At 39.0% G+C, this 21,099-nt stretch overlaps 2 protein-coding genes across 2 annotated transcripts; one reads left to right on the forward strand and one right to left on the reverse strand.

Moving 5' to 3' along the window:
* Positions 1 to 18: 18 nt before the first annotated feature.
* On the reverse strand, positions 19 to 9,551 carry nt5m (5',3'-nucleotidase, mitochondrial). The gene is made up of 5 exons (XM_084342859.1): positions 8,650 to 9,551; positions 6,620 to 6,720; positions 4,667 to 4,727; positions 4,414 to 4,528; positions 19 to 2,672 (listed from the first exon to the last, which is right to left on the reverse strand). The coding sequence occupies exons 1-5, from the start codon at positions 8,923 to 8,925 to the stop codon at positions 2,533 to 2,535; spliced, it is 693 nt and encodes a 230-aa protein (XP_084198985.1). The 5' UTR covers positions 8,926 to 9,551; the 3' UTR covers positions 19 to 2,532.
* A 650-nt stretch (positions 9,552 to 10,201) lies between these two features.
* cops3 (COP9 signalosome subunit 3) lies at positions 10,202 to 21,075 on the forward strand. Its single transcript, XM_084343336.1, has 12 exons — positions 10,202 to 10,385; positions 11,368 to 11,497; positions 13,246 to 13,358; positions 13,954 to 14,003; positions 15,050 to 15,142; positions 15,557 to 15,736; positions 15,883 to 16,023; positions 17,644 to 17,817; positions 18,588 to 18,674; positions 18,968 to 19,081; positions 19,196 to 19,276; positions 20,218 to 21,075. Exons 1-12 carry the CDS (start codon positions 10,331 to 10,333, stop codon positions 20,269 to 20,271), a joined length of 1,272 nt encoding a protein of 423 aa, XP_084199462.1. The 5' UTR covers positions 10,202 to 10,330; the 3' UTR covers positions 20,272 to 21,075.
* Positions 21,076 to 21,099: the final 24 nt, after the last annotated feature.

The raw sequence follows: 21,099 nt of genomic DNA on the forward strand, positions 1-21,099 counted from the left end.
CAGAACGTACTACAAAAATCAATACTTAAATGAAATGATTTATGGCTATAAGGAGGCAGATTTTGACATTTGATAACAGCAGTTTCTCATGCATAAAGTCTTTTCTGGCATGAAACAATGGACTGATGGCAAAATGCAGTCTAGACTAATGTTTACATGTGGCATGAGTTCTTAACTGATATAATCAGTAGAGAGAGGAAATTACAACAAAGATCACAATAAAGCAAGTTCATCATGTTTAGTTAAACAGTTTGCCAGAATGTTAAACGGTTAGCAGATGACAAGTTGTCCAAACTTCTGCCAAAAGCTATTTGTGAGCTTTTGGCAGTGTTAGCCTAAACAAACAAAGCACAAAAACTAAACAAACAAAGAAAATGAAATGCACCTTTAATTGCACCAGAGAGAGAACCATTAAAATTTCCACATCCCTCCTATAATTCTTTTCATTGTGCGCATTTTAAGAGAGGTGGAATAAAACACAGAATCTAAAAAACACCAGACAGATGTATGTTTGAATAACATGCACAGCACTCAGCGCTCGGTACGACTGTCATAACACATGTTCAGCACCCACCACCTTCTTTTCCATAACACATTAGCAGCAACAGGCAAATTTGTCACTGGCCTGACAGAAATATCCACAATGGATTCGAACATACTTAAGGAAAAATGGAAATCCTGACGGAAAGCTGTTTTCTTAAATGTTCATTTGCTTTACACCTCAGACATAACACAGTGATGAAGAGTTGCGTGAAACAGACAAACGCAGCTGGCTCGTATGACTCAACGACATCAGATGTGGATATCATATCATATCATATCATATATATTCATATGGTCTTTTCAATTTGGTAAAAAAATCTATGTTTTATATTCACAAATGACACACTACAATAAATGCAAGTAAATTGTGTTGTATTGTGGAGGTACTCTGCCATTTAGGAGTTTATTTTTAATCTGATGCAATGCTTATGTAAACACACTAAGAAGAGAAATTAAAAGTAAACAACAGTTATAACTGTACCATTCATGGTTTGTTTCGCCAGAAATGATGCAGATCTACTTGGAAGTGGTATAGATCATTACCACTATTCAAACAAATGCGTGAGTTTTTTGTATTAAAACAGATGCTAGTGCTGTGCGTTGCTTTTGATATATTGAGGTAATGTAACTTTCTCATTTTAGTGTGTTTACAGTCGGCAGTGTGCACAAGATTTAACCGGAAATTGATACAATATGCCGTCTGACTGGCTGTGTGAAAGTAGAGCATATAAAAACAGGAAGTCTCTAATAGCATAAATCATCTCTTTTGAAGTTTAGTATATTATTTCCTTTTTTTAAACTATCTTAATATCTTTTCTTCCTTTAATACTTTAAACATATTCAGCACACATTTCTCTGTGAACGTTATCCTAATATATTCAGCACTAGTGATGGCTTTGGCAACATGCATATGTATGTGTGCAATTCTAAGAATTTTTTTTCATTGGTGTAATAGTTAAGATGCATAGATCAGTGTGAAACAGAGGAAATAAGTACGGGAAAAAGAGCACCAACGTAACCATGCCTGCTCTTTAAAAACCTTAAAGAGATATCACTTAGCATTTATATTTAAAGGGCAACTCCAACAATTTTACAATATTAAAGTGTGTTTACAGTTCTTGAGGAGTACTACTGAATATGTGAAACAGTAGTATGAAGTCTTTTGTGGCTCCAGAGGAAGCTGCATGTAATCTGATAAACTGCCTCCAAAAAACTACTTTTTTAGGAGTACTCCCCAAGTTCTGTAAACACACTTTAATGTGTACAATTAGTGGAGTTACCCTTTAACTTACTACTCAGTGACCCAAGATACACTGCAGTACTCTAAAGTAAAACAATAACCTGACATAACAGTTCAAGTGCTGCTACTTCCAGCGCACTCTCCTGTGTTTATGTATTGCACATAGTCGCCAGTGCCAGTGACTCGTGGAGGCTATTCTTTATGTAAATGTGAGTGAAATGTTTAGTGGAGTGCCCTGTTGTTGTGAGTGAATTACAGTCCCGTGACTCATTAATGCTACACAATAATGTCAACTACTGATAAGACCTTTGTGAAGAAAACACAGATAAAGTGGCTCCAAAGAAACAAAAAATGTCCTCAATAAGAACCACAAAAACATGTAGTATGCAGACGCAGAGCAGCCGACAACAAATTCAACCTGCTCTTTATTTTGTCCTCATGGTCAACCTTTCCGTTGTCCCAGCTGTGCAGTGAAACTGGTGGAGATGTGGTCGTAAACATCTTCACCTTCAGTCTCAGAGTGCCCTCTTGTGGTCAAACAAGTGAATGTTCTCTCCCAACAGAGTGCATCAAGGGTCTGCTTTGTGTATCCGACCTGTATGTTATTGTGAATTTGGCTGATCACTAGCCTCTTTTTTTTTTTACCTTCCTCCTTTTCAAATAATGATTCTGACATCCCAAGACGTCCTCCGAGCCTACACACACACAGGTTGGTAGTAATGATGCTGGGCTCATTGATGGGAGTGTCCTCACTGCCTCTTGCTGTCCAGGATGGCCCTCCAGTCGTCCGACCAAGACAGGAGTCGTCTCTGGGAGGGGCTGGAGGAAAGATGCTTGTTGTGGCAGGCGGTGAACAGGATGTGCTCCCACGTTGGCTTGGGCTCCACTCCTGATCAGGTATGGAAGGCACAAACATTATGTAAGTGACAACCAAACACATTTCACTGATTTACACAACCCGGACTAACAGCTCACACACCGTTAACAGCTGTCTTAAAAGCGGCAAATGAGGCATTGAAGTAGATGTATGCAAATAATTACACCCACATGACATTACACGAACAGGATTATGCAATGTTCTTCTTTTTAAATTTTTTCCCTCCCTTCCTTCCTTCCTTCCTTCTTCCTTTTGATCTTTGGAACACACTCTTCATGGATTCATTTTAATGCTATTTTTTGCAAAATATTATCATTTTGATTTATGCCACTACATTTTTGGGATCGACGATAATTATAAACAGCACTTAAGTCAGCAAAAAAAAAAACTCAACCACAGTTTTTAAGACCAGAGGACTTACAAGGTTGTATTGTAACAACCGCTGTGCTTTCCTATTGGTAATTTCTCCTGTTATTCTGGTGATTTCAAAACTATACAAATCAAATGGGTGTTTCTCAGTTTCTGTGTGGGATGTTTGTCATGGTGCCTGGAAACCCAACTCAATCAGAGGTGAGCATGTGCAAACAACCCTGCCCGATGTGCTAATTCCTCAGTGCACTCTCACAAGCCCGCAGCAATTTCACTGATCATTTCTTTGTATATTTTATATGTTTTTTGTTATTTTACTGTGAGCGATGAATTAAAGACTTATTAAAAGTACTTAAACTTTCACATCTTTGTAATTATTCTATTAATCTGTGGTTTAGCATTATATTGAGATGGGTTGGCCACTCTCCAATACCCCAGAAAATCTCCATCTTTTTCACAGCCTAATGGTGGCAGGGATGGCTGCCATAATTTTCTAATCACTTTAACATTTACATTTAATAACATTAATTACTGTTACACAGAGAATATTTTTGTTGGGCTGAATGGCTATAAAACAGTTCAGTTATTCTTTTATAAAGATGACTGATTTGTTTTCTTGACAATAAGGGTGAGTAAATAACAACAATTATTATAATGTATGCTTTATGTTCGACTATGACTATGTATAACTATAGCTTAGCAAATGACAAACTGAACCTGGTGTTGGCTACAGCAGAGTATGTCTTGTCATGCTGTTACTATAGTTAGAAAGAGTTACACAAGTTATTATAACTTTCTGGGTACTAAACACAAGACTTCCATGTTGACAGCAGCTAAACACACAGCAGGACTGAGAGTTTCTGTCCAGAACAGTGAAGCCTCCAACAGTGAACTGCAGTTTAATTTGACAGCACAACAAGTTTACAGTAAAGAAATGTACTAAGGTACTTCGTTTGGAAGTACTTTGAATGCTAATACGTTTAACTAACAACTGCAGACGGTGGTGAAAAAACTTGAGTGTTGTCTGCTAGCAGCTGTTTTCATTTTAAGCTTACAAAAGCAACGTTCACCCAGAAATGAGAAACCTACTTTTGTCTGCCTTTGTGTGAAATCAGGGAGCCATTGTTTAATAATGACTAAGAATTCTGAGGAATAAATCTGACACCGTTAAGGTTGGAGACTACATGTGTTCGGTGTCAGAGGGGTGGAGCTTAGTGAATACAAAGCAAAATATTTATAAATATCTCACAATGCATAATGTGCATTTGTTACATGTGTAAATCCTTGAAAACATTAAGATGTTGATGAGCACGCATTTTTGTTAATGTGACAAGATAAACTCTGCATGTGCACACAAACACACAAACACGTGTTCAGTCCTCACCTAAAATGTCTGGCTTGTCGTCTATGAGGATATCTCCGGTGATTACCGTCTTGTCTCTGGTCAGGATGACCTGCTCCAGAAAGTCATGGCCTAAATGTCTCTCTACCCAGGCATACTGAAAACACACACACACACACACACACACATACACACACACACACACACAGTTGATGAGATCTAATTAGAGAAAGGAAACATGGTAATAATTTACAAAGGAAACAGAATAGATGTTGTTGATTGGCAGGGGGCTTACCTTCTCATATGGGCAGTGTTTGAACTGTTTTATTGGGCTGGTGCAAATAAAGACATCTGTGCTGCGGAGAGAGATGGAGACAACAGAGCCAGAGTGGAAAAATTAAAAACATACAAACATTTCTATATTCCAGCTGCTCAAACTTGACAAACACATTGGCTCTTTATAACCGGAATGAATGACTATTTTGGCGACGGGCAGAGGGCCTTCAATGGAAGGACAGCTTAAGTGAAAAACACGGGATCGCACCATATGGCAGATTCCCCAGATAAGAAAACATCCCATTCATTCATTCATTCATTCATTCATTCATTCATTCAAGCGCTGGTAGTTAAAGAAACCCATTCATTTCTATCAGGAGAGGAAATGTAAACACAGTTTCCTTACTATGGCGGCTATTTTTAAACGTTATTCCACTGTGTTGGGTTTTTCTGAGAATATTGCCGAAAATGGCAATCACCGCTGCCTCCATGTTGTCTGTTGACAGTAGAGTGCATTACAAGCACATGGCCGGTGCTGACTAGTAGGGCTGTGGAGCAATGTTTTTATGAATGGATCCTGGTTTTGTTTGCACTCAATACATTTGTTTAGCCTCAAGGATACACATAACACACTTTGGAGGGAAACACTAGTTGTAAACGTAACTTTTGTTTGTTTACAATAAAACTCCATAAGGCACCTTTAAATCTGACCACAGACAGCAGCCAGTATTTCTCAATATCATAGTTCTTTAAGTAAAGGAGACTCAGAAACAGCAACACAAGAGGACACGAAACCTCTTACACAGCAATAGAATAATTGGTATTCATTATCAACCCAAGACAGTGTCTCATCATGTCTTTATAAAAACAAATATAACATGTTAGACGGACTGTTTTTGTAGCACAAATCAACAAAGAATTTCTTCATTGTGTGTGAACAGCGCACAGCACTGACCTGCCTATATCCAATATTTAAAGGTCCCATATTATGCTCATTTTCAGGTTCCTATTTTAAATTTGGGTGTCTACTAGAAAATGTTTACATGCTTTAATGTAAAAAAAAAAAAAAACCCAAAACGCTGCAATATCTCTGTTCACGCTCCGTATGAGTGCTCCGTTTTAGTGACTCTCTCTTTACGGACCCCCTCCCGAAAAGCCCAGTCTGCTCTGATTGGTCAGCTCTCACAGGCCTGAGCAGGCACCGCCCACCATGTTTCCACATCAGCTTTGCTGACTTTTTTTGCAACCACGGCTGTGCTGGTGGCAGGGCTGAGGGCGGTGACAGAATCGTTGTGACATCACAACATTACGGAAGTCCTGACGGCTTGTTTGAAGGCTCAGTTCCTGAATACAGGCTGTGTGCATTGCTCTGTGGATTGAGTGTTGTAATACTTTCACTGTGTTTATATAGCACCATGCTCTGTAATCAAAAAGACAGGAAATCTCACTTCTACAAACTGGGACCTTTAAGTTGCTTACAGCAAACATGGCGCCATGCTTTGTGAGTTCTCTTTCTCTGACAAATTATAATCTTATCAACTTGACACAATCCCCATCCATTAGTCCTCGGTGCTGTCACACCCTGAAACTGCATGTCAAACAGATTACCAAAGCATCGATCAACGCTTGCAATTTTCATTAATCATCCATAAATATGTAGTAAGAGTGTGAGCTTGCTCACTTTAAACTGTTTGCCTTCCTCTCACAAGTTTCTGCGCAAAACCATCCACTACCTTGTTAAAATCCAGGGCTCTCACCAGATCGCTAGATAAAAATTGCTACTTGTTCATCTTTTCCACCCATTACTTCTTTGATTTGTGCAGTTAGAGGCTCAATCCTGTTGTTTATTTTCTTCAGTTATTCTGCTGTTTTCTATACACATTCCAATATGCCTGTCTACATCACATTTCACTGTGGCAGCAGCAAAAACAGTCTGTATATTAGATGAGTGAAATGCATCACCAAGACTTACTTATCCATCTTGGCCATCTCCTTGACCGCCTCCACTCCTCCAGGCAGTGGTTCCAGTTCTATAAAGAAGTCCTTGGACTCCCAGATACTGATGGCTTTTTCCTGGAGTAAAGAAAAAAACAACAATATGCATATGACTTGGACATGCCCAAAGTTAGGTCCATGGTGGGAGGCTATCGAAAATACACTTAAGAAAGTCTTGAATATGGAATTTAGCTTATCTCCTTCAATAGTAATCTTGGGTGATTACTCTAATCTCCAGTTCAACTCTATACATTTAGCTCATTTCTTTGGGCTGGCCATAACAGCTGCCAAAAAACTCATTCTGTCTAAATGTATTGATGAGGATCCTCCAAGTCACTCACAATGGGTGAACGAACTTAACTATTGTAAGCCATTAGAGAAGATCAGGTATAATGTAAGAGGTAAACGGCAGAGATTTCATAAAACATGGCAAGCACGGATTGAGTTCCTGGAAACAGGATAGGGTAAATCTGTACTGCTCTCATTTAGTCATTTCCTTTTTTTTCTTATTTAGTTACTTACCTATTTTGCATTTTCATAGTAACTCTGCAAAATCCTTTGGAAGAATACAGGGTGCTCCTATGTGTGTATATATATGCATCAGTCTTCTGATGTGTGGTTATTACCCACCGAAGTATATATGTCAAACTGGATGGAATATATGATTTGTGTGATTTGTAGACTGTGTGATAATGCAGGTTGCATGGAGCTTATCCTTTGCCTGTACCAAATATGACGGCGAATAGGGACGGTGCTCTGATCCGCCCTGGCAACATATAGCAACATAAGCAAGACAGCTGGACTTTCAACGCGTTACACCAACCACAGCATAAGAAGCACCGCTGTCCAGCTCCTCTCTCAGGCCAGCCTTGAAAGGGAAAGTGAAAACTTTACCGACCAATCCTTGTCTGCTGAATCATTGTGGGTGATTATTTATTATTTATTTCACTCGTAAGCCGTGTAATAAGCGGGATAATGTATAGTTAGTTGGTTGTTATGGAGAAATAAACCCCTTCAGGTTGTATGGAACCCCTGTTTCTCCATAACAACCTCCAAAATATACATGATCCCTTACATATTTCATAGCAGAATGTGGAAGATACACTGTTAACCTAAATTGATTTTGATTTTGATTTTACTTAATCTTGCATGTATTCAGCTTTCTTTTTTGTGGAAAACTGGAGTTCAATAAAAAACAATGCAAAAAAAAAGGGTTAACACCAATAAAAACACACACACACACACACAGCTCAGTATCGGCTTACATTGATAAGGTGTGTGTGAGTTCCCGTGAGTGTACATGTGCTCTGAACAAAGAATGTCCAAAGTGCAACGCTCTCAAGGTCAGCTAGAAACTCCAAACTCCCTGAAGGAAATAAGGTTTTCCACAAAATATAAAAAATAAATACTCGACTATCAAGAAATTACATTATTTTGTCTTAAAATACTGTAAATAAAAGAGCCTGTACGCTGACTATAGACCTGTGATTGAGTCAAGCATGATGACAAATCGAAACCAGACCCAGTCAGTCGATATTATTCGATATTGTCAGTGAACTAATTTTGTCCTTTAAGATGCTGGCTACTTTTCATGCTGTCCATCCCCCCATAGATTGAATTAAAACAAAAAATACAAACGAAAAAAAAAAAACCGTCAGTGTTTTATTTGGTCGGCAGTGTGCAAATGCATACATGGGACGTATACAGTAACCACTGATGCCCTTACAACTAGCCTATGTGAAGATTAAAATGCAAACTAGATTATTGTCTTTTCATTTTAATATTTTCACAAATAACACGTGGAAAATTATTGTGGATTTACATTTTCATTTTCACATTATCATTTTTTAAAAAGTCCCCTCTGGTCTTCCATTGAGGTAGTCGCATATTCAGTAAAAATCTAACTATTTTCATTTTATATTCAAGGGCCTCTGCTTCTGTGTAGGACTGCAAATATGAATTTCGGAAACTATTTTTGAACATATGTAACCTATACTCGTCACTTACACACAGGTCACTCCTCAGCCGTCCATACTGCGTCGACACCCAGAACCCCCTCCTGTCATCCAGGGTGATGTAGGGCTCGCTGGGGTACCTGGCCCGGTACTTCTTCAGGAACCCGCCCTCGAAGTCCGCCAAGACCCCGTCCATGTCAACCAGAACCCGCAGTCTCTTACCCGAGGCAGAGGTGGACGACATGTTTACGCAAATCCTCTTAAACGGATCACGAAGCAAAGTTGTTCCTCTTCCGAGTAGGCGTGTTGTGCTGGACAGTATCAACATTGTTGATTGTTACCAAAAGCGGTCACTGCGTCGAGTGGAGACCCTGGATAAAGTCCGCATGGGAGTCGAAAAAGTTTTCCAAATACTGCTGCAGTGACACCGTGTCGTTCTCAGCACACGTTATTTCTGGTGCTGTTATTTGCCTTAAAGCATTAAGTTGTTGTTTCACTGTTAGCTTAACTTTGTCACTCTGCTGGCCAGCTGCAGTTGAGCTAACGCTCGGTAGCTAACTTTAGCTGTCAGGCTAGCCGCACAGCAGCGGGCAGGTCAAATGTGACAAGCCTTTGACCACAGTGTACTGGGAGCTGTTTGCATCGTTTGTCAGTGTGTATTTCCCACAGCCTGTCTCGAACCCGCAGCATATGTAACAGCTGCTGCTGGGGCAGCCTGAACTACGAGGAGTAGTACTGGCACTGCAACATCAAGGACAGTGGGAACAGACTGTACTACAACAAGGCTGTTCGCAGCAAAGATAGTTTAGGTGAACAGGATGGCTCACTACTACGTGCTTGTCTGTGTGAGTGCCAAGCCTAGCAGTTTTACAATATTACAAATAAAAAAACACACATTTTACCACCACCATTAATATTATATGGTCTAAATGTGACAATAAATAGTCCGTTCTGAACGGACGAAGTCATTTTTTAAAATATTTTTTCATATGCAATGGTTGCTAATAATTTCTACAAATAAGAGATAACGCACTCAACTCACAATCAATAAAAAGTTTGATGGGAGGGCTGTCATTTATTTTTCTTTTGCTAATAATCTCTAAACATTTGCATTTACCATCATACAGTACATTACAGTACTTTGCTTTTTAAAGTTAGGCATATGGTGGTACAGCAATAACACATAAAATATCAGTATATGTATTAACAAAGTTAACATCACTTAAATCAGGTGTATGAAGGCAATTCACCAGCACATAATAGGCTTCCATACTGATGCCGTACCGCAAGACTGTGTCCAGTCCATAAACAGCGGATGCTTAAAACTCAGTTAGACAGGCGCTCTTACACCTTATACCATCTTTGTTTAAAACCCGGTAAATTGTACGTCAGTTCCCTTATTTATTTTTCCTTAAATGGAGAACGGGCACGGCAGTCTGAAATAGACAACTGTAGTGCATTAACACAATAGGTTACAATTTCCTAATAAAAATACTTATATTGAATTTATGGTTTTCATGTTTACAATACTTTCAGCGAATCGTGTATCTGGCCCTTTAAGAATCCTTTGGTCGATCCGTAAACTCGTTGCAGTCTGCTCTGTTCTTATGATCTCGCGATAGCTTCACATCAGTGGCGGCTGTGTGGCCCCCCTGTCTTAGTCCGGACGGAGTTGTTTCTGACGTTTGAATGAAAAACAGTGCAAATTACCTCCACTTTGGACCCAGGAAATAATGGCTTCAGCCTTGGAGCAGTTTGTGAACAATGTGCGGCAGCTCTCCGCTCAAGGTATGGTTGCTAAACTCATTCGAGTGGGAAGTATTAGCTAGTTAGCTAGCATATGCTATCCAATGCCTTGCCGATAGCTAGGCAGCCAAACTGGTCAGAGCCCTCTTTTTGCTTTATCATGTAAACACACCGCAAAAATGACTTTTTCTGGCTGCGAGAGTTCTGTAAAGTATCACCAGAAGATGCGTTAGTGCACAGGGACGCCAGGGATAGCCGTGAACTAGGTGGGTTATCAAAGAAAATGCCTAAATCATACTTTTTGTTTTTGATCTAGAAAATAATTTCTGGGGATTGCCTACCGGTAGTCCCGCCCTGGCGCAACATGATTGGCTAGCGAACTGAATTAGCGAATATTATTGGTCCAAAGTCATCTGTCAATCCAACTTGCATTACCTATGTTGCAAGGCCTTGACAGGACACTTGACCGGCCGATTTCTACAGAAATACTGAGCTACAGCACGATTATTGTAGCCAGATTTGTCAGTTAATTTGTTTTCTACATTTGTAAAGAATAACCTCACGACACTCGTGGACAAGAAAATTGGAATTTGATTATTAATTCGGCCACTTAAACAATGAAGAAAATGCCTCAGCATTCTTGGAGGGAGGAAAGTGTTGTCCTTTCGTGGATTTTATTAATTCATCCTCATCATTTACATTGACTGTGATAGAGGAACTGTTATAATAACATTTTTAGTTTTGGTAATCAGTGCAGTTACATCTTTGTGCATGTGTCCCTCTTGTGTGGTCCAACATGTATTAAGAAATGTGAAATGTAATGCCATTAAATCCTAGTGTAACAGCTTAATTTAGTTGCAAAGCAGAGGGCCTGCCTAAAGCAATTATTTTGAAAATTTGATTTGCATCCAACATTGCAATGTAAACCATCTTATGTATGAGATAGATGTGTTTCCCAAGATTTAAAATACATGTGAGAAAGTACTTAACTTTGTCTCTGTTCTCCTGCCCTCTAACCCCCCAGGCCAGATGACTCAGCTGTGTGAGCTGATCAACAAGAGTGGGGAGCTGCTGGCCAAAAATCTGTCCCACCTGGACACGGTGCTGGGGGCGTTGGACATCCAAGAGCACTCCTTGGGCGTGCTGGCTGTGCTGTAAGTAGCGTGCTCCATCCCAATTCTTTCTAGGTTTGTTGCCATCAGTGTAGTTGGCATCAGTCAAGAACTCATCCTCAGTCTCTAGTGAAGTCCTTTGCTGATTTATTTTATTTTTTATTTTTTTGTCTTTGCCTTTGTATTCAGTTCTGTCCATTCTTGTGTCCCTCTGCCCTCCTGCCTTCATTATGCTCTGAGCTTCTGCTCCTTTTTTTCTACACTGGGCCAAGAGATTCTTTGATTGTTGTGCCTGTTGAATGTCATATCATACTTTTTGTGAAGAATAAGGTAGTGGCATTGAGAAATATTGTTAACCAGGAGGAATTTTGCCAACTCAGTCAAGGTGAAAATGTGATTTGCCAAGTCAATAAAAAAATGATTAGGGCTTCAACCAAGGATTATTTTCATTGTGGATTCTGACGATTATTCTCTAGATAAATCCATTCCTTGTTTGGTCTATATGATGAAGGAAGATGGTAAAAAAAAATGTGGATTAGTGTTTCCCAAAGCCTAAAATGACGTCCTCAAACGTCTTGTTTTGTCCCCAACTCAAAGATAATTCAGATAGTTCAGTCTACTGCCATATAGGAGGAAGTAAAGCAGGAAATATTCATATTCAAGAAGCTGGAATCAGATAAAAAAAAATGTTCTTGAAAAATTATGATTGATGACTTATTTAATAGTTCACAACCCATTGCATTTCTATAAATGATCCACTATTTTCATGTCATGTAAAGGGTGCCATGTCCTGCTTCTCTGTTATGTTTTCATAGGCTGCCTGTTGCATGCAGCACAGCAAATGTGATACAACCACAAAGCAGCCAAAAGCTACCTGTTGCATGTACAGCTGATAATCTAGACATGAACCAACATTGTAGCAAAAAAGAGATTACGTCTTGTAATTTAATGAATTAAGAAATGCCAATGCTGCATTGAACAGTCGTGAAAATGATGACTATGTTTAAATGATTCAGTTTCAGTTTGTGCATTATATAAAACGTGGGGAAAAACACAAAATTATGTTTTGTTTTTTTACTATAAGAAAATACTAAACATTCAGTATTGTAAGTTCACTTCTGCAGCATGAACCTTAAACCTTGTAAAGCTCAACACTGTTCCATGGAAACCATTTGACTGGTGCAGTTTTTCTATATGAAGAAAAATACCTTCTGCATATGGAAATGACCTAACAACTAAACCATTCAATTTTGAATTTGAATTTTTCATCCCACATGACAGTGTTATGTGGTTCAGCTTTGGAGACATAATATACAACATTTCTGCATTAAAATGTCTAAAAGCGACTAGGCCTTTGTAATAAATTCTGTTAAGTTATGTACTTGCATTATTCCAAATTTAGCTGTGTCCAACAATGTTCAAACCCAGAATAATGTCATTGTTATTCAAGTTAACAGTTTGTTTAATTGGGTCACTTGTTGCTAGAACTTCAGGTGAAACACCAGATGATGTGAGGAAGGATGTTGGCTAAGGCGAACAAAACTTAAAAGCGCTACCTCGTCCGTGAACATTTCTGCCTGATTCACATCATACAGATTTTCATCAGCAATGGTTTTTGTTTGACAGTGAGGACAACAACTCCCATGATCCTACACTACTTCACAATGTCATCAGACTACATATTTTGTTTCATTGAAAGGCACCTAGCAGCAGAAACCACATACTGTGCTTTTAAGGCCTTTCTTAAGTTCTCCTTGCTTGTGCTAACCTCCTACTCGTTTTTGTTCCAGATTTGTGAAGTTCTCCATGCCAAACATCCCTGACTTTGAGACGCTCTTCTCCCAAGTACAGCTCTTCATCAGTACCTGCAATGGAGAGCACATTAGATATGCAACAGACACTTGTAAGTCCACACTAACAAAACTTGTCACTGCTTGATGTTTAGGAAAAATGTTTGTATCCTGTTGTTTTTATGTTTTACAGGTTTTTACTTGAACAAAAACTGATTTCTACACTTATCAGTGTTCTGTTGCTTATCCTGTTGACAAAATGTACTCTGCTAAAAAATGCACTGTTGCCAGCTATACATACCCACTCACTTGTGGCCATATGTCAGATACGGCTTTTTTCCAGTCTCCGATTGTAAGCTCTAAAATGTGTTTTAGGTGTCAACCAAAAGCAAGAACGTGTTGCATTGTTGCAATGGCACGGCATCTGTAATTTAGACTGTGGTGGTCAGGTAAATTGGTGTAGTTTAGTGTTTTAGTAATGTTCAACAGAATCTGCTGTTGTAAATTATATCCCAGATAAATAATTACAAAGTTGACTGGCTTACTTGAACCTTTGAGGAAGAATGGGAACACTGTATGTATTTACATGGCTGCAGTGAAATGAAGATGAAGCCTGCAGACACATGTGAGCACTTGAATATCAACTAAAAGAGTCAATCATCTATTTTCTTTCAATACTTTCCTTCCCTTCTGCTTCCTCCCGTATAGTTGCTGGTCTCTGCCACCAGTTGACAAACGCCCTTGTAGAGCGGAAACAGGTAAGACTGTTGATACTGACTTAGGTCAGATTGACATGCCCAACTAGATATCCTCACCGAGCTTTAATTCGAAATTGAATCCTTTTTTAAGAACTCCAAATGGCCACCGTAGATGTTTGATGATCAAGAGGAGTGACTTTTTTTATTGTATAAAACATAAACACGATGCCAGGTGAAATATGACATTAGAAAGGCTCTATATTTCTGTTAGATTGTCCAATTTGTAATGCTGATATGCTTGAAACTGTTTGTTTCCACGCATGACTCACAGCACTCTGCAGTGCTGTGGTTGCTAATGAAGACTGAATAGTTTAAATACCAGATGAAAACACAGAATGCAAATGAGGCCTGTTCATTCCTCTTACAACTGCACAGTCAAGCATCATATGAATAGTGTGATATCATCGACAGAGTGCTGTTTTAGTGATGTAGACCAGCAGCTCCAAAAGGCATCGGGCCTTTGTTAATCCATATAATGTTCACTCATGAGCCATATTTCACTTACAGTATCTATGTGCTGACATGTGCCATACAGAAATATGCTCACACACACCTTTGAATTCCGAACAGCAGTTGACAATGCTACATCAGCCACTCTTAACTTTAGCAGCACAATCACATGACTCAGTGAAAATATCTTCATCCCTCCTTAGTTTTGTGATGTTTTTGTTGATTCTGTGAAGTATCCTTGTCATGTGTCTGTATGTGCATATGATGGATTAGAGGAAGATGTGCAGTGTCTTGACAATGTAGCATGCGAGTGGGTGAAACATTTTTGAAATGTTGTATGCCCCCATTGGCGATAGTGAAATAAGTACATTTAAATCTTATCTCTCAACACTGCCCGACAAGAATGAGTCATCCTATTGCTTTTACTTCGCTGAGTTTCAGCATCCAAGAGTAGCATGTTTTCCTTTTTCCATCGTGATCTAAATATTTTAATACATTTTAAAGTGCGGTACGGGCCTGGACCGTTTGCGCTGTGTTTTGATGTCTCAGGAAAGCCGAAGCTGAATAAGTGAATATTTTTTTTCCTTCTCTGGCAGCCATTGAGGGGTGTTGTCGTCCTAAAACAGGCAATAGACAAAATGCAGATGAACACAAACCAACTTACCTCAGTTCATGCAGACCTGTGTCAGGTGAGTCATTGGCCCTGGATATTATATGGCACAAGTGTTGTCTATTCTTGGTTGTAAAGGCCGCATAACAGTAAAGTGATGTAACTTACCAGACTGTTCCAGTTATTATTTTAAGGACATGTCACCCAGCCCAGGCTGTAATCCTAGATGGCCTCATGGTTTAACTTGCACATTAAATTTAGCTACTAAATGTGATTTATTTAGCTGTATTATATGTAATCAACATCCACATTAACCTAATAATATTAGTTGTTTTCTCCCCCTTCTCCTAAATTCATACTTGTTGAATAAGCCATTTAAAGGGCTGTGTTAAATAATTCAAACACAGGCTTAGTCCCAGCATAGTTCCCTTCCATTGTGACTGTCCAGTGTACCCCTCTTAGTCATCCTCACAACTTACCTGTCTTCTTGCAGCTGTGCTTGTTAGCAAAGTGCTTCAAGCCTGCCCTGCCCTTCTTGGAGTTGGACATGATGGACATCTGTAAGGAGAACGGAGCCTACGACGCAAAGCACTTTTTATGTTACTACTACTATGGTGGCATGATCTACACGGGCCTCAAAAACTTCGAAAGAGCACTGTATTTTTATGAACAGGTACAGGCATGCACACATGGAATGGCATTGCAAACTTTCCTTGAAATTTTCTTTCTAATGTTCCAATTAATTCTATAGAATTTGAATGCACAATAAACTGTCACGTTTTCCTCTGGTTTGTCATGTGTTTCTCATGTGCTCCTCAGGCAATAACCACTCCAGCCATGGCAGTGAGCCACATCATGTTGGAAGCCTATAAGAAATACATCCTGGTGTCACTCATTCTCCATGGCAAAGTGCAGCCGCTGCCCAAATACACCTCACAAATAGTAGGGAGGTTCGTCAAGGTAAGAAAAAAAAGCATGGATGGAATGAATAGTATCAGGTCTTCACATTTGCATCTGGAGACATTTGAGTAATCTAATATTTACCTGATGCAAGTACGCTTACTGTAACTAAACCGCATAAAGAAGATGAAGCAAGTCAAGAAATGTTGCTCAATTAAAACATCTCATTCTGTTGTGGTTTACAGAAACTGCTGAAACTCACACTATTATACACTCACGTACCCCTTTCTAATACTGTTGCAGTCCAATAACACAATCCTGCAATAAATCAATTTGAAGGTTTCAGTTTGTGGAGCTATTAAATTGTGTTACACTGACAGGTGTTTCTATTGTTTTGTCCACCCCATTTATTTCAATGAGGATACACTCTTAGTATATGCAACGCAAAGTGCAGCTTCCAAAATGATCATTATGAAAATAACTGTCATGAGCTGGCAATAATGAGGATGTATATATAAGACATCCTCAGAACATGCGAGCATTCTGTATTAGACATTAGGGCTGAGTTTAAGAAATTTCTTTTCTGGTTCAGATCGATCTTCATTTAAAATATCTGATATTAATGAAATCCCTTGGTTTTCACCTACGCACCTGTCGATCTACAGGTGTGCAAAAGTTTTGCACAACATTGTACAATTTAAAGCCCAAGTTCTCTTGGAATCTTACCTCCAAGCGAGATTGGCACCGTAACTGAAGTATCCCCAACCCAATCGTTATTGAATCGATCAAATCGAGACCATGTGAATCAGAATCAAACTGCGTCGGGAAAGCAGTGGCAATACCCAGCTCTACTGAACATTGGGTCCTCCCCTATCCTCTATATTCAAAGTAATGAAAAATTCACCAAAAGCAAGCACTCATTTAAGCTTATTTAGATGGTTAAACGATGTAAGGCGGAACGTAGCAGGATGTCAACAGCATAAATCGGTACAGTAAAAGTAACAAAACGTTGATAATTAGGTTGATATTCATATAAAACTTCTTCCATGAAGATGTGCACAAGGATTTGTGGTACTGCCTTGCCAGATGGTGTTGTAAATTTCATGTGCAAGCATCTGTTTTCTGGAACTTCTGAACATAAGGTTGCTTTGAAAATCTAGACCCCCCCACCCCCACCCCCCAAGCACCCAGTAAGTTGTGCCATCATGCATAGCCCTTTGTTGTTTATCTAGCTTTTATATAGACAAATAGGCCAGCAGCTCTGTTGTTTCAATCACCAATTAACCTGTCCATTTTGTTGTAGTTAATCAGTCATTATTATATCACAGTCCAAAGTGCCCAGTTAACTAGCTGTAAACCGCTTACAATGGCTGTTTTACAGCTTCTCCTGTTTGCACTCTGAGCATAGCTTTTGTTCATAAAATTAAATCACAATAGAAATGACCATCAAGCAACCTTTCTTCAAACCCTGCTTCCACACAGATTCCCCACATCTGCCAGTTTGTATTCAGGTCTGAAAGCAATGAGGGGACTTAAGTGACTTAGTAACCATGTTGCTTGCAGTGTCAACACATGGTAAAAACCAATAATGACCTACTTGTGCAGTTGATGGTTTGTTGTGCCATGAAGTGATCGGTTTTCTCTCTGTTCTTTTTTTTTTTGTCTTATTGCTACCGTTAGCCCCTGAGCAACGCGTACCACGAGTTAGCTCAGGTTTACACCACCAACAACCCAGGAGAGCTACGCGGCCTGGTCAACAAACACAGTGAGACCTTCACACGAGACAACAACACAGGCCTGGTCAAACAGTGCCTCTCCTCTCTGTACAAGAAGAACATCCAGAGGTTAACAAAGGTGGGTCACTGTATGAATGTGAGCCAGATGTTTTCACAAGAAAGTAGTGAAATTCCTCTAATCCTGGCTTCCTCACGTGGTCAGGCTATGGTTGAACTGTTCTGTTGAAGGTTTTTTGACTTGGGTTAACAGTTAAATTTCAGTTTAGGCTGGGAGTTATGGAATGGAAATGGACCAGTATGGATCCTTGCTATTGTAAATTAACATGGATTTACACAAGTTTTGAAACTTGTACCCGTTTGGTTTATCTGGTCAAGTGAAAGTCATTAGAAGTGAGAGTAATTGACAGGAAACATCCCAGAAACATAAATGAGGGAAGGCAGATTTAGATATCTGATAGCCAGCTGTTACTTGGAAAGCTGAGCAAAGCAGAGATAAGAAACAAGAGCTTGCCTTCTTCAACTAGGTGATGTATCACTTTAATGCCTCTATTGTAGTATTTTAGCGATTTTGATATCATGATTTCACTTTGATTTGTTTTTACTGGCTCTTGAAGGTTTTGCTGCAGTCAGCTGGTGTAATATTCTGATCCATTTTGACTGTCCTGATTTTAAATTGGCAATTAAGCATATTCACATTACCAAGGATTTTTTATCTTTAAACATTCCTTTGTGTAAATATCTCTAGAAATAGATACATATAGCCACATATCATTATATACTTAGTGTAATATATAAAACTAACTGTACATATGGCTTCCCTCAGGTCCAGCACATATTTTAGTCTAATCTATTTTTAATATCACTTTCTGTTTTATCTGCCTCCTGCAGACCTTCCTGACACTGTCTTTGCAAGACATGGCGAGTCGAGTGCAGCTGTCAGGCCCCCAGGAAGCAGAGAAATACGTCTTACACATGGTGAGTTGGTCCAGAGACTTAAGAAGGAAAAGCCAGTCCAACATGTCGTCCACACACTTACTTGAAATCAGATGAAGAAGTATTAATCACTGCACATGAAGTATGCTAATTAATGGTGATGGGAAGTTGATCAATCAGCCACTAAAATGTATATAATGTTAATGCAAGAACTTTGGCTAATTTAACAGTATCCTGTTTTCTTTATCTTTAATCGGATTCCTGATAGACTATTCATCAGTACTAGAGATTTTCTGTTTAGTTTTCATCATTCTCCTCCTCGTGCTTCTGAACAGATTGAAGATGGTGAGATCTACGCTAGCATTAACCAAAAGGACGGCATGGTCTGCTTCCACGACAACCCCGAAAAATACAACAACCCAGCAATGCTCCACAAAATTGATCAAGAGGTGAAGATGTCCTGCTCTATTTTGTTTGTAGTCTTAATGTAGTGAATGAATCCTGATATTATGTTTGGTGGTAACTATTTTTAATTCAAAGCTATATCACTTTTGTCCTTTCAGATGTTGAAATGTATAGAGCTGGATGAGAAACTAAAGTCTATGGATCAAGAAATCACAGTAAACCCACAATTTGTGCAGAAGGTGAGCCAACACTTTTGCCTTATTTGAACAACTTCTTCATTCTACATATACATGAATGTGTTTTGCATTGTGGAATCATAACAAATGTTTAAACGTACATGTCATGCTATGTACCTTGTATCTCAGTGCGACATTTACATTATTTTGTTAAAGGTGTTCGAATTTTAAGTTTTGAGTTTTGTCATAGATGTCTATGTATTGTGTTGCAGAGATATATATATACAGAAGTTTACATGCTAACCAGCTAGCCCCGGCGAGTCATGTCACCTAATACCACTTTGTACCTCAGTAGGTGATAGTATTGCTCAGGCCTCCAGAGGTGGGCACTGACTGATGTAAACACCAACAATTCAACAGTGCTCAGAGCTCTCAGTCTAGGCAGCCTCAAGTCGGCTTGTAGGACTGCTAGCTTATTAGCTAATTTGTAATGAGTATGAATTCTACAGCAGGCCACTTCTTACATATTGCACATTTAATTCAGATGTTTTACATGTGGTAGAATAAAATTAAAGAAAAAAAATTAATGACGCAAGTAATGTTAACATGGTACAAACTACAATTTGTACAAAACCTGGCCTTATTGGTATTTGGATATTACCAAAGCATTGCTATTCTATGCACAAAAAAGCAAAACTGGAAAAGGTCAATGGTTATGGCTTTCACGGTTTTATTACAACTTATAAAGTGAATAATTTTCTGAGTAAAATCATGAACATGGACTTATACTTAAGGACAAGTTCTGGTTTTACTAACAAAGCTGTGCAGGTAATTCAGTGGTAAGTCAACATGCTTCCTGGAAAAGGCCCTTGGTTAGTTCTAAGAGATAACAAAACTATCAGCTATTGTTTACGGAAGTGCAGCAGGAACCGGTTTTTACCCCGGTTGTTTGGTCTGTTGTGTAACAGGTTACATGTGACACCTTTTTTTTTTTTTTTTCCCAGAGTATGGGATCGCAGGAGGACGATGTTGGTAGCAAAACATCAAGTTATTCCTGAGGGGCCTTGGACAGGGAGAGAACGCTGCAGCCACCCAACACGTTCTTCCCAGGATGAGTTGGATTTTTTTAAAAGAGGAAAAAACAAACAAACAAACATTCTATTGCATAAGGACATTGGTCAAGGAAAATCTAATTGTGTGGAATGATGATAAATTTGGTTATTCTTTCTTCACAGTGTCTTAAGGATAGCAAAACATCCTTACAGAAAAGGAAAAAATGATAACAATTTTGTCAGTGTTTTATTTATCAATGTTCAGGTTGGAGCGCCACTGCTACATTAACAGAAACCACAATAATAAAAACTGGACTTATTTGTTCCAAACGTGTGTGAATAATCTCACTGTTTGTTTTGGTTCTGCTGCATGATGGCCGTAACAAGAGGGCATTACATATGAGAAAACATCTATGGCGAGGAATAAACCTGATATGTTCTACATTTGTAAAGACTGCAATGATCGTTTCCCTCGCACTCCTTTTGGTTAGAATGTAGATATCATCAATATCAAATCTGTACAAATCTGTATCTGGACATGCCCTTGACCCAACTCGGCACAATGGAGGAGTCGTTCACAATCTGGTGCACTGTTTTGTTTTCTTGTTTTTTGTTTTTTTTTCCTTTTCTTTTTTTGTTTTTTTAGGTCGGATCCACTAGAGGTCGCTAGAGCACTGTATAGAAAAACCGTTTTGACAGCTTGTTATTACAAGAGGTGAAGTCAACAGATGAAACCAAACTGTCATGTCATTTTGGGAGCTTGAGCTTTGCGATTGTGGATCTGTTAATAATAAATTGTTTAAGAATATAGTCCTGGGTTTCATGCCTTTGTGA

This window comes from Pagrus pagrus (genome assembly GCF_965226575.1).
Source record: "Pagrus pagrus genome assembly, chromosome: 21".
Taxonomy (NCBI): Eukaryota; Metazoa; Chordata; class Actinopteri; order Spariformes; family Sparidae; genus Pagrus; species Pagrus pagrus.